This window comes from Amblyomma americanum, chromosome 10 (genome assembly GCF_052857255.1).
Source record: "Amblyomma americanum isolate KBUSLIRL-KWMA chromosome 10, ASM5285725v1, whole genome shotgun sequence".
NCBI lineage: Eukaryota > Metazoa > Arthropoda > Arachnida > Ixodida > Ixodidae > Amblyomma > Amblyomma americanum.
Window position 1 is genome coordinate 32,672,093 of NC_135506.1, and position 13,875 is coordinate 32,685,967.

At 48.4% G+C, this 13,875-nt stretch overlaps 1 protein-coding gene and 1 long non-coding RNA gene across 2 annotated transcripts; one reads left to right on the forward strand and one right to left on the reverse strand.

Moving 5' to 3' along the window:
• Positions 1-1,246: 1,246 nt before the first annotated feature.
• Positions 1,247-7,381, reverse strand: LOC144108162 (uncharacterized). The gene is made up of 3 exons (XM_077641440.1): positions 7,373-7,381; positions 3,632-3,754; positions 1,247-1,435 (listed from the first exon to the last, which is right to left on the reverse strand). The coding sequence occupies exons 1-3, from the start codon at positions 7,379-7,381 to the stop codon at positions 1,247-1,249; spliced, it is 321 nt and encodes a 106-aa protein (XP_077497566.1).
• A 652-nt stretch (positions 7,382-8,033) lies between these two features.
• On the forward strand, positions 8,034-10,143 carry LOC144107048 (uncharacterized). The gene is made up of 3 exons (XR_013309199.1): positions 8,034-8,248; positions 8,383-9,761; positions 9,946-10,143. It is a non-coding gene; the product is annotated as an uncharacterized LOC144107048 (long non-coding RNA).
• The last annotated feature ends 3,732 nt before the right edge of the window (positions 10,144-13,875 follow it).

Sequence of the window (13,875 nt, forward strand, 5' to 3'; positions counted from 1 at the left end):
TTTGGCATTCTGGAGCGTTGGCGACACTTTCCAGGGAGTCAAAGCTGGATGAGTCAGAGCACACACGATGATGCTCTAACTCACAATGACCAATTGTTGCTTTCAAGGCCGAAAGCCATCAGTTTATCCGCATTGTCTTCCAGTCTGGATGGTCATCTGTCAGTCCAGTGTTGAATTAGCGGCATGTTGACCAATTGTAACCACCAAGTTAATATTTCTTCGCCTCCCGGCCAAAAGAATGTGATTGCTACTTTATACAAATATTCTGTTACGAGTTGGGTTACAAGCTGCTGTACTACTTAATCCCTCTTCATTATCTATCCTGGTGTCCTGCACCGTCTTACAAAAATAAAATTAAGAAGCCCTAAGAAACCCTACGAAGCCCTTAGGTGGTTTGCGGCAAGTAACTGAGGAATATTTGGCACCCATTCATCATGGTGTACTGCCTTCTTTATTTTCCGCTAGCGTAATTCTTCAGTGTTAGGAGCAAGTATTTTTTCTTAGTTTGTGGTGTGTAAACATTCTCGTCCAGCCAAGCACCCAGCCGCTTCTTTTATCGATTCAAAAGCAGAGGAGAGCACTGACAATGCTTTTTGTGCGTGCTTAGCAATGTTTGCAGCCTTCGTTTTTGTTGTAAATAATGTTATAAAACGGTAGCTTTCAATGCTGTGTTCATTTCAATCGATGCCCCCCCCCCCCCCCCCCCCCCCCCCCCAGGGGCGTCAGCAGCTTGCAGGCGTTGGTGAGCGGCGACACCAAGGGTCCCTGAGCATCGGCAGGGACATCCCTGCAGGGGGATGATGGTGGGCAGTGCGTTACCACGGACCCGAACACCCGCGCTTAGCCGTGCGTGGCATCGCCATGTCCGCGGAAATAGGAATCCTGGTGGTTGTGCCGATGCCGAGTGTTTGGACCTTTAAGGCCCCCGGCGGAGGCAACACATCACTTTTGCCCCAGCTTCCTGTAGACGGCACCTCCGGCCTGGCCCGACCGGGGGAAATCGACAGTCGCCTTTTCCTGTCCTCCTGTCCTCCTGTCTTTCACTTTCCTGTCTTTCTCACCAGTTTCCTGTCTACCCCTATCTTCTTAGTTTTTTTCCCGTTTCCTGGCTGCTAGGGTTAACCTTCTGTGGCTGACAGACCTGTCTCTCGCCATATTTGGTTGCAGTAGTGGTGTACAGCTGGCATGGGCAAGATATTTGTAGCGATAGCTTGTGTCTTGTGCATGTCTTGTGCAAGTGCAAAATTTATTTTCCGCATTTTTCGAAGTCGCTGGGTGATGTGAAGTTGTTGTTCATATAGTCAAACAGCTTCTTGACGGATTTCAGCCTCGAGTAAGCACCCATGCCGCATTTGTTTTCTGGGTCATCCAATTCGACGTCGAATACGGCGATGCCATACTTGACCGATGTGTGGTCTTTCTTGCCTTGGCAGAACTAGTCGATGGAAAAAAAGGGCAGACACAAGGCGAATATTTATTTTCAATGCATGAAATGCAATTAAATTAATCCCTCACAGCAGCCTCCAGAGTACTTTATTTATAAAAAGGTCCTGTTTCCTACATCTCATAACCTCCACATGATGGTTAACATTTGCACGCATCTATTCATTGAAGTTCCCCTTAAATAGACAGTCAAAGGCGCAAATCATCTAGGCGCTCATGCAGGGGCAAGTTTGCATAGGGCCAGCACCCACACTGCACTAAACAAGAAGGCGTAGTCCACAGGTACAGTGATGCAGTTGAGAACGTATAGCCTTAGAAAGACTGCATGAACCATGAGTGGAATTATCAAGGTATAAACTTGCGGGTGGGCTAGGCGTGCGTCCCGAAGGTGACAAGTGCGCTGTAGCGTTTTCATAGCACGTTCAGGCCCCAACATTTCGTTTTTGCTGGCATGGTAAGCATTTTGAATTTATTTTTTCTCTCCACCCGGAAGCGCCAAATTTCGGACACGTTTTTGCATAATAATAATGGTGCCTAATTACCTACTGTAATTAGACATTACCTATGGTGCCTAATTACCTATGTGTCGTAAGTGCGCTTTCTTCACATACGCCACAAGACAATTTCTCGGAGGCAATCGTCGGGCATCACGCCAGAATATTTACCTGCGTATAAACTTCGGCGTAAAACCGCAAATCTAAAAATGCCGCATACTCATGACCTCTGGCGTATATGCCAACGAGCTACGAATATATGCCACAAAGCTGCGTCGGATTAACGTTCAGTGTTGCGTCTAGCCGCGAGATGTCCTCAGTGTCGAAGCTTCCCCACACTACCGTAACTTATGTATTCTGGGCATCGGTACTTCCCGGCCAACTTCTACAGCATTCAAATCAACCAGCAGGTGAACAAAGATTTCTGTCACGACATACTACGGCAACGCAAGGCGCGGTGGCGCTTCCGACCTGGCTTGTTCGCGAGTTGGTATCGGTGATTGCCACCGACGCTATCTCTGGCGCACTTCAAAAGCTTACAGGTGCCATCGTTTCGCGCAATTATCCTGATGTACAAGGCAGAGAGATTTCCGAAATAGTCTTAGCGCATAAAAAAATCCGGTAAAAGTGCTGTATTGAAAAAAAACAGCAGGGACACTTAACATCCGCCTTAAGGATATTGGTAATTCTCTACATTCATAGATCCCTGGGAGTCCTCATACCACTCCTGGAACAGTGGCGCTGTAGTAAAGCCATGTACCACTGCCCTGCAATGGCAGGTGCTGCCACCGGCGGGCCTTGTGCGAACTGCCATCTGCCACGGTGGACTGTTTTCTCACAATCGAGTGGGCAGAATGTGATGATGCCGCAAGGTCACGTGACCAAAGTGGCCCGCCTGCCTCCTGCGTTGCTTCTAAGAGGATTTTTCGCCGATTTCTCGCTCCCCGTCAACGATGGTGACCTTCAAGCCTATGACGCCGATGCCAGATTTTAAGCGACACGAGCTGCTTAACCCTATTACGTTAAAACATCGTTTAGAACTAAATACTTCCCGATGTAATATGAGACCAGAACATGATGCTTATCTTCATTTTCCCTATGTGATTATGTAAATGTATATGATTATGTAAAGACCAGCACCACAAAGGGTTGCCATCACTCACGATAAATATTATTCAGTAGAGAGGAGAGGGTTTGTGCCTTTTTGGAATTTACCCCGTTATATATCCCCAGTCCTCAGTTCTACTTGCAGCGAGCGCTTGAGAAATTACAGAAAGCGAGCTGTATTAATCCGCGAGTTAAAACTGGCTGCATATATGTAGTGCGAAAGCACAGTACAAGAAATGTATTCAAGGGCCGGGAGCAAGTATTTTCTTTAAAAAATTGAGAGTGGAAAAATATTCCAAAGTTGCAGATGTCATAGAGACCTAGCATGTCTGGCAACTTCTGTTGACAGCTGCCTTGATGGCATAGCCCTTCATCATTGATTCACAGTTGACAACGCTAACCAAGAAAGTGTCGAAGAAATTTCACGCTATTTTTCGTCGTGGTTAATGAACAGGCGTGCAGTGTCAGTCTAGAGTGGAAGCGTTTAAAGAACCTCGCCTACCGGTACACCGCTTTGCTGCTTCCATTAAGGTCACCAAATGAAGCAATACCAAGCTAGAAGAAGACGTGACACAGACGTCACTCACCTTCATTGCCATCGAGCGGGAGTCGTCGAAGGCAATGAATTTCTTTTCCTTTGCGCTCGAGTAGAAAGGCGCCACCGGATTTCTGTCGGAGAAACCGAACTCGTAGTTGCTGTTCTTGCAGTACTGCATAGCGGGAAGGGGTAAGAGCAACAGAAGAATGAGCTGAAATAGTTCAGCAGGAATCACCTCTTACTCTGATCAATCAATCAATCAATCAATCAATCAATCAATCAATCAATCAATCAATCAATCAATCAATCAATCAATCAATCAATCAATTAATCGATCGATAGATCAATAAATGAGTGAATCAATGAATGAACTAATGAATGAATGAATGAATCAATCGATAAATGAATTAACGAATGAACGAATGAATGAATCAATCAAATAATAAATCAATCAACAAATAAATAAAGAAATTCCTTTGCTAGCTAAAACATTATCTGCGGTTTAACCGCGGCTGAACCTGATTGTAGATCGAAAGCTGTGGTGTATCGGGCAAGTAAACGCGGCTTGGCTTCTGTATACAGACGCCAAGCCTCAACGTTATGGCGCTGAGTGCGTTCCGTACACTGGATGATAGGCAGCGCGGCCAGCCTGCCACCCTGGCAGGTGGCGGTTAAATTAATGGTTCATTGCGAGAGGTTGGTCACCCAGTGAACGCTGATGCCTATTCTACCACCCTCTATTTGCGAATCGAAGGTTAAAGGTCAAGCGGTGCGACACCATGGTAAACCACATATGGTGAGGCCTATAGCCACACTTGACCTCTGGCTCACTTGGAGGTCTACCGGCAACGCACTGTGAAATAGCTTTACCTGGCGTAGTGAAGCTTTCGCTTCAAAAAAGTACACGTCGTCGAATGGTAGCATCGGGGATCGAAGAGTGGCTGTCGGACCTTAACGGAGTGGCTAAGAAGTAGGTATAGAAAAGCGCCGACTAGGAGCCACCAACGTCACGGCAAACGCTAATGCTTTCGCATTTCTCCAATGCAGTCTCTGCAGTGATCTCGAAGTTTTGTGAAAGAAGATTGCCTTTGTTTGTGTCTGTGTGTGCACGCATATACGTCCCGCCACAATAAAAGCTCCGTTGCGAGACAGCGCTTGTAGCGTCTATTCCTCCTGTGTTGTTCGTCCGTGTGCGCTGAATATTGTTTTCAACGTGAATTACATCCGACTAGCCCAACTCGCCATCCTTCTACACGGAGACAGCACTGGCACCATCTAAGAACTGCAACTCAGTAACTAGAAACATAAACTCAGTCGGCAGTTGACGCCAGTCTTGTCTCTGTGTGTTTGTCCTCGTGTCTTCGCGTTCGCATTTGTGCAAGAGCTAACAGCACGACCAGTCTAAAGCCGCTGCGGAAGAAATCAGCAAAATCGAACGCATAGAGTCGCGCCGTTTGGATGTATTACGCCCAACTGTCCTCTATGGTTTTGAAGGTGCTTCGTTCACGCTGCGTAAGTTGAAGCCTATTAGATTTTTGAATTAACACGAAGGGATGCGAGAATGGTTGGTTATCTTTTTATTACGTTTGTTTCAAGCGCAGGATAACGAACACGAAAAGCGTCGGCCAAGTTATGAACTTCGCATGCATTCCCAAACTTGCGCTTCTAACGCAGTCTTCGCATCACTTCATCGAGCCGCGCCTGGGGCAGAAAGAAAACAAAACAAAACAAAAAAGTCTAGTCGCAAGAAACGCGACGACGCGCCGTCTGCTCATGGAAGCAGCGGCGCAGTGACGCAGTTCTATCGCTGATAAGTGCATCAGCTCCCACCGCCATTGAAAAGGCCTGTAGTCGACATTAATGCGCATGCGCTAGGGCTGACTCGGGGGTAAAAAATGCGACTGACGGAGACCGCCAGTCATTCTTCGTTGGTGCTAGCTGCGAGAGCTTGTTTTCGCCGCAGTACAAGCGGCAGTGCTGCTGGACATGCCTCTGTGCGCGTTGCCAGCGGGTTGCTGTCGTTTTCACGTGTTCACCAGAGACGCATGGATGCAGTTGCGTCGAGGCCTACCGACGACTGCCGAGGAACACGCCTCTCCGAGCCAGGCCGTCGGCATCGAAGGTGAGTGCGGGGCAAGGCCTCGCGGCGAGGGCGATGTGTGTCCGTGAAACCCGTTGGACAAAATTTAAGCTTCACTCGCGCTGTTCCCGCGAGCATTGAGTGATAGCCAGCAAGTAACACGCAGCGCGTAGAGGTTTCATGGCCTGTCGCCATCGGGTTTCTTGTTCGTGACGGAAGCGTGGCGAGCTAGGATTCAGCTTCAGGCTTAGCTCGCAATTGGCAGGCCAGCTTTAGGTATTGAGCCAGCGACGAAACCTCGTATGCAGGGTGTTTCACCTAAGACTTTGCACAGTTTTTGAAAGTGGGCAGTTTGAGTTAGAAGAGTGCTTGTTTCGGCATAGCATTGCCGGCGGTGCAGTGCGTCGGAGTACAGCTAAGGCGTGCTAACTAGCACGCTGGTTAAGTAATACTGAGCAGTTGACTTTTTACTATTGCTCTTGGGCTCGTTGATTGTTTTGTGGCCCACCGTAAGTGGCATCCATGTCAGTTTTTGGAGTTTCAGGAGCGTGGTTTTCCTCGGCGCTGTGGCCCAACAAACATTGGCTACATCACGCCAAAGTACACTACATGCGCGAGAAGCTTGCAAGCAAAGCAACTTCTCCACTGCATGCAACTCATTCAAATAGCCAAAATTTGTTGGGCCACAGCGCCGAGGGTGGCCGCGTTTTCGAAATTCTGGAAACTGTTCGGGATGTTGCTTACGGTGGGCTGCACGTCTGTCGGTCAAGGGTGCTTTAACTGTGACAGTTGGAAGGTTGACTATTCAGTGCTACTTAACCGGCGTGCTAGTTAGTCCGCCTTCGCAGCATTCTGATGTAGTACTACGCCGCTTGCAGTGCTATGCCGAAAGGGTCGCTCTTCCACCTCAAAAAGCCTACCTTTGGGAATTGTGTGGGGACTTGGGTGACCCCGGTATGCCAAGCTTTGCTCGCTGCCTCAACTGGGTGTAGATACGCGAGCTCGCTGTCGTTTGTGTCACGAAACAAAAACTCGTTCCGAACGCCGTAGCGACCAGGCCACCATGTCGTGCAGCCGAACGCCCAGGCGCGCACATTCTTTTGAGACATGTGGTTTGTGGCCGTGCACGGCGCTCGGAAATTCTCGCCAGCCTCGTCCAGCAACTCCGAAGAACGGACGCTGCCTGCGGTCTGCGGCACATCGTGTTTCCGCCGCAGCCAAGGTCTGTTCGCTTCCCTTACTTTTTTCAGCCACGCGGCGCAAGGCTTCAGTCGCGCCCACTTTGCCCACCACGGTGAGTTATGTGCAACTGCGATATGATTTCGTTTCTCTTGCCTTCTTTTCTTTCTTTGCAGTTGTGATCACTCCAGTGTTCTCATACTTGATCCAACGGCACTGGTGCATACCAGATATGGCAGATGCGGGTCGTGGAAGGTTCCTTTCGTGCACCCTCTGCCTCCTGCCACAAACGCTGCACTGTCGGGTGCTTTGACTGCACTGCATCGCAGCGTCCAGTATTCTGCGTTTTCAATAAGCAGGACCACGACTTATCGAAACGAGAAGACTAGCACGCCTGCATATGAAAGCGGTACCCCGTAAGGCTCTTCAATACTAGGTGTCGCTTAAAGGGGTGGAGGATGTAGTTCCGTCGAAGTCCCGACAATACAGCCAGTGTACAGCGTGACCCTCGGAGCACTTTGGAATGCTCACGACATCCATGGTTGCAATGAGAGGCCTTTGTCGGGCTGGCGGGTGCATGTTGAAGGAAATGGTTGCACAGCGCTAGCAGACGGAATGGAAGAGAACACAGTACATGTCTGTTATTCTCTTCCGTCCCGTCTGTTCGCTCTGCTCAGTCGTTTCCATCTATGGTTGCATTTGGCAAAGGTTCGTTTTTTTTCTCTGCAGATATGCCGGCTTAGGGTCTCACTTGCACAAGGACAGCACGGAGCCGACTCGGCAACCGCGAGCTCAGAACTTTGGTCTCAGTTGGGCACCCATGTACTCGCGTTGCTGCTGCCTCTTGCCGCAAACGCTGTACTGTCGGCTGCTTTGACTGCACTGCATTGCAGCGTCGTTTTCTACGTTTTGAATAAGCAGGAACACGACTTATCGAAACGAGAAGACTGGCATGGCTGCAGATAGCCCCGTAGGGCTGCTCAATACCAGGCGCCGCTGAAGGGGGTCGAGGATGTAGTTCAGTCGAAGTTCGCGTGGATTAAGCCACGTTTGTTTCCGACAGTGCAGCCAGTGTACAGTGTGACCCTCGGGTGACTTTAGAACGCTCACGACGTCCATGGTTGCAAGAAGAGGGCTTGATCGGTCTGGTTGGTTTCTGTGTTCTCTTCCATCCCGTCTGTTCGCGCTGCTGGGTCGTTTTCATCTGCGGCTTCACTTGGCAAAGTTTCCTTTTTGTCTTTGCAGATATGGCGGCTCAGGGTCTCCCTTGGATGAGGACAGCACAGAGCGGACTCGGGAAGTCCGATCTCGGATCTGTGGCCCCGGTCCAGCTTCCATGCACGACGCAAGGCGTTCCCTTCCTGACTCGGCCTTCTTTTTAGCTCTCTTGACACCAGGAGTAGGGTGGTAAGTGCAAGCGAATCAAAGCCCGCATGTCATACGGCAGTTCTGCTCCCGACAGTAAGGAAAGTGGGCAGCGTGTCCGTCGGAGACTTCTATCGCATACGCCCGACATCCGTGCTTTTCCCTTGTCTTTGCAGATACGCCGAAAGTACGAGCTCGGATCTCTGGCCCTGTCCGGTAGTCCACGCAGGATATTCAATTCCTGCCTCAAGTATTCCTCCTCCCTCCACAAGACGTTTATCTAATTACAAGTTTGTTATGGCTCTACAACAGTTAATGGCCCACATAACCCTTGGTCTGTTCGCCCATCGTTCAATATAAATTGTTATTTTCGGAATTGTCTCCATCCTGCTTAGTCGTATGACTGCCGGTCCCCCATGTTAAGCTAATGTCGCCCAATTCAGCTGCAGGTAGTGTCCCTTTTGTATGGCCGCACACTCCAGAGTTCATCACTGCACTTCACCACATTCGCACATGTCGTGCATGTATTGCACGTACACTGGAGTCATTGTCATATTTCACACAGCAAGCATTCCTTTTGTGTTGGTAATAATCTCGATGTCTGCGAATACTTTTATTCAAGCAAACATCTCGGCAACATTACGGGCATTTCCATATCTTTAATCTATTTTGCCTTCCATAGCTGTTTGTAGACGTCCGGTCGAATGCCCAGATGTTTGGAGTTACTTCACAAATTACACAATTTGAGCCAAATCGCTCATTCTCTCATTTATTTCCAACTATATTTTACCCGTGCCTATGCAATTAAAAAACAGACCTTCTCATCAGTGCACTCATTCCTGATCACCTGTATATGCTAATGAACAGATTTTGCATACTTTCAAGGGGGCCTCTTTTCCAGGCAAGGTGGACGTCAGTCCGGCTCTTTTGCGGTGTGCAAGGCTGCTTTTGTTTTTTAACATACTTTCGGCTCTATTTGTCCACTTCGCTTCTTCTTTCCCTGCCTTGTTGCCTTACGTATTTCAACTCATGTTCATGTCTCAGCCTTTCAGTTTTCCTGTTTGAGTGTATAGAGATGCTCAGTGTCCTTCCTTCTGTCATGAGTCGTTTTAACCATCCTTGTGCACCAAGGAAAGTGAAAACTGAGAAACTTGTGGAGCGTGCTCAAAATAGAAAGGCGAAGCAAGGATTGTGAAAGAAAAACTGACATGCCACAACGACGTGGCACATGAACTCCTTGAAGACATGTGCAGAGTAACATTCTAATCGCCGGTGGCGCAACACGGCAAACGGGCTTCATCTCCTTCCCGTGGCCTGTCGACTGGGCGTGGACACCAACGGTCTCCTTCCGTCAACACGATGAGGGCCCCTAGTCGGCGCCACTGGGACATCGGCGCGGTGACCTGCTGTCCCCCGAACCATCGTCGCCGCTTTGCGAGGGCTCATGCGTGCGAGCTCCCAGCTGCTCTAACGACGTGGTGTAAGGAGCTGCTGCCTTCACCTGTCCCTGTCCATCAACGACAGGAGGCGGCGCATCGAGGCCTCGATAGTCCGAGTAAGCAAACTGCTCACAAACCTTGGTTTTCTGTTATGCCATATTGATTACCTATTGGTAGGACTCGCAGTCTGATTTGTTTGCGTTGTATGTGCGAGCTTTGCTTGGCGGCTCTGCGTTGTATAAAATGTCTCGTTTGCAGCCACATTGTTTTATTTTTATCCCCCCCCCCTTTTTTTTTCAGATAGCTGCCGTGCCTTCGTCTCCTTGAGGCGCTCCACTCCTCGAAATCAGCGCTTCAGTATCGGATCCTCAACTTAGCCGTTTTTTTTTTGGCATTCAGCGTGCTCTTGCCATGAACTGCATACATCGTCTTCGCTGCGCCATTCAGTATGTCCGTCGGGCAACGTACTCCACCGCCTTCATCTCCCATCGCACTTGACTCCGGAAAAGAAAAAAAAAACTCCTGTGCCTTCGAATGTTGTCTCCTTCGCAAGGATTGCCAATAAATAATTTGCACAGCAGTTTCTTACTTGTCGCCACTCGAGTGCTCGCCGGCGCCAGCCGGCTTGAGCGCCTTGAGGTGGTCGTGACTATCGCGCTTCTCAGTGCTTCCCGCAATGAGAAAGAAAACGAAAAGGAGTGCGCTTCAGGATAGTTTCCTCGTTTAGAGCCTTACTTCTCGCGTTTGCGGTCTCACCGTTATGCGTTATAACGCAAACCCTGTGGCTCCGCCGCCACGCTGTCACGTGGTTGGTCGCGTGGTGCGGAGCAGCTGTCGGTGCGCGGCACCGTGGCTGATCACGTGGTTGGTCACATGACCAAGTCCACTCGGCCAGCTGTAGTTATCGCGTCACAGGTTTAACCAGAGCTCAAACCACCGCCAATTTTTTGAAGAGAGAAAACTTTAATGAAACACCAGTCAGTGAACGCCAGCTGAAGTTTAACCAGCGCTGACACGTTACTCTGCTTTTTGGATTGCGTTTTGGGAGATACCGAGGAACAGTGAAGGGTGCCGGAAATAGATAATGCGTGGAGAAGTCGCGTTAGACTGTTGCCCGATATGTAACAATACGCGGACACAAATTCTTGCATTAAAATTCGTAAAGTTGGCCGAATATAAAACGGCAAAGCTTTTAAAGTGACATCAAAGAAACTGATTTGTAGAATATTTCCAGCTTTGTTGTTTTCAGCGTTAGAAGAATGGTAGTCGCTGGTTCTCGCATCTCTGTAAGTTTAAAGCAAGCAAAAGTGCTGCTTGCGGTATTTTTCATTTGCTTGTTGTAACAGCTTTCGTCCTCACGAGAGTGATGACGGACTCTCTTACTCCTCGGAAAAATGAAAAAAAAAGGCATCGTTGCTCTTAGCAGGACGTCAAGTGAAACTCAACCTGATCATCAACCAACCGCAGTTGCATAAAAAGATCGTTCAAGCTGCCATTTTGGCTTCACTGATGCACCGCTTATAGGTACAAAACCGCTACTAGATATCATGCTTGAGCATAGGCTGGCCAAATGAGCCAAGAAAGTGTCAACAGTTTATGCTTATATATGACAGAGCCGCTAAAGAAAATGCCCAAACTGTTCTTCCGAATCCATTGACCATTAGAACCTGAACGCCGTTCCTTAGTGAGCGTAAAACGAATACCACTTTTTTCATTAAATACCTTAATAAATAACATGTTTCGTATTCGAGAGGTTGTATCTCCGTAAGACTAGCTTGGAGTGTCATAGCGAGATCCTGTTATTTTGTGACTGCTCTGTCAGCATGAATTAGGCCTTATGCCCTTTACAGTATCCCCAGTCTGAATGTCTAAAAGAACTAGTAATTGTTACGATATTATGTAGCCTTATTATCGATGGTAAGTATATGTAGGGACTCCGGAGTTTGTTCAGTGTAATGAGCCATTATGTGGAAAGTGTGGAACCAGGTTTCCTTTTCTTTTTCTTTCGTCGGAGTTGCATTTTCCTGCCCCTTCGTCCAGGTGAAAATAGTCTTGTTGAATTTTTGCTACATAACTCATTTCCCATCCTCATTTACTGCATCGTCCGGAAGAGGAATATTGTCACAAACAAGGTGCCTTTCCAAAGTAAAAGTATTGCAACTACTTGGGAGTTTAAAATCAGACGAGTAGCACTGAGTTCTTTGCAGAATGCTTCGAGTCATACGGGTTAGTTCTTCACATCCACATTCATTTCGTGATCCGTAAACCTTCGAGCATCTAAGCAGAATGCTTTACTTTTTTCATAGCGAGAGCTCTACTCCTTGGGGTACAACTTCTGATTTCGATGTGGATGAGACGATGCCCTTCAATGCCTCACAAGGTCAAACCGAGCTTAACTGCGTTGTGGTATGGCCCAAGCTATGGTAGTATGACCACGTGATGATATCACTATGGCATAGGGTACCTGACCTTCACCCTTGGCCTTGACATTTGTTTTGAGACAGTGGGCGTCACATCGGCGATGACCTACAATGTCTCACAAGTTAAAGCCGAACTAAACTGGTTTTTTGGTATGGCTCAAGCTAAGGTATTATTACCACGTGAACATACGACAATTGCCACTGGTACCCGACCTTGACCTTTGATCTTGACGGTGCCTGACCTTTGACCTTGACTCCTGACATTGAGATTTTATTTGAGACAGTGGAGACAGTGCTTAAAAAAAGCTTTCACTCGTATGACTACGTTCAAGCCACGTTAAACTCAAGCCGCTTTTTTGTTCACTCATTCAGCGTCGAAAATCGAGCTGAGAGGAAGCACCCACGTGGACGACATCGTGAAGAAATTTGAGGCCGCTGTGGAGGTGACCCAAGACAACGCGACACAGGGCAGCCTGTCTGCAGAAGAGGTGCGTTCGAGGCAGCGACTGCGCTTCTCGCTCCCGGAACAACTGCTCCAGGAGGCCCAGAAAGACTCTACGCACGACTTCTACTTCTCGGCCAGATCCTGGAACGACGACGGACTGTCTTCGCCACCCTCCAACGTGGCGAGGGTTACTTTCGACCGCCCCTCGCACAACTCGCCGAAAGGCGGCGGAACCCCGTGGTGGGTGATCTTCCTCAGCACTCTGGCCGTCATCCTTGTGGTGGGCGGACTCGTCGCGGCGGCGTTTTGGGTCGTGAAGCGGCGTAGGAATAACGGCGGTATGCTAGGTGGAGGCCAGTATTAGGCAAGGTGAGAGAATAGCGTTGTTTCTGGACTCCTTTCTCAAGAGTTCAACCTCCAGAACCTCAACCGGTGAGCTTAAAAGGTAGAGAGGACAACTGGTGAGATGACCTTGTTTCGTGGCAAATCAAATCTCACAACACGTTAATTTATCAGTTCTACATTAGAGTACGCTACAAGCGCAGTATTAGAGGTCATTAGGCGCTGTTGCTGATGGAACCAGTTATTCTCTGTCCTGTCGCCGGCTGAGGGTAACTGTCGAGAATAGCTGAGTATTTCAATCAGGTCACACAACGTATTCCCTCATTTCCTTCATCTCCTCAAAGTCTCCACGTGGAGTTTCTGACTAATAACGATTGAATTTCTGCCTTTGGCTTTTGTGGACCGTAACCAGCGCTGAGAAGAAAGCTGGCTTACTTGAGCAACAGGTAAGGCCAGGTTGAACTCCGTTCATTGAACTGTTAAACGAAATCGCCAAGGTACCAATTTTTCCTGTCTGTGATGAATTTTATTGCTGCTGAGCGACGAGCTGTCTGGCTTTTGACCTTTTGTTATTTTGACCAGAGATCAAAAGCTGCTTGTTACCACATCGCCCGCATACGTCGCTGTCTTTATAGGGCGTGTGCTGTATGCCTATTCTTCAGTACTACTTTCTGCTGGGCGAGTTGGTTCATGACGCTACTGTAAGTGCATGTAACGCGACAGAAAAAGCGTGGGACAGAGACGATAAGGACAAGTCCGTGTCCGTTTCGTCTCTGTTCCTTACGTTTTCTGTCACCCTACATGCGTGCTGTGTTGTGTTGGGTATTATGGTACATATGCAGCTAAGGCCATCATGCACCAAGCTCAAGGTATCGAATAAGTTTCCTGTAGAATGTTTAAAAATGTGAAATCTTATAAATAGTGTAGATGGCCTAAAAGATATTACTGTCTAGCAATAACACAGGAGAAGAAATTTTGAAATGGCTAACTGTGAAAGCCTTAAAGAAGGACAGGCAGCCTCAG

Coding starts and splice junctions, on each gene's coding strand:
- LOC144108162 (XM_077641440.1), bottom strand. Junction 1,436..3,631: donor CCCGCTCGATGGCAATGAAG/GTGAGTGACGTC, acceptor TCCATCGACTAG/TTCTGCCAAGGCAAGAAAGA.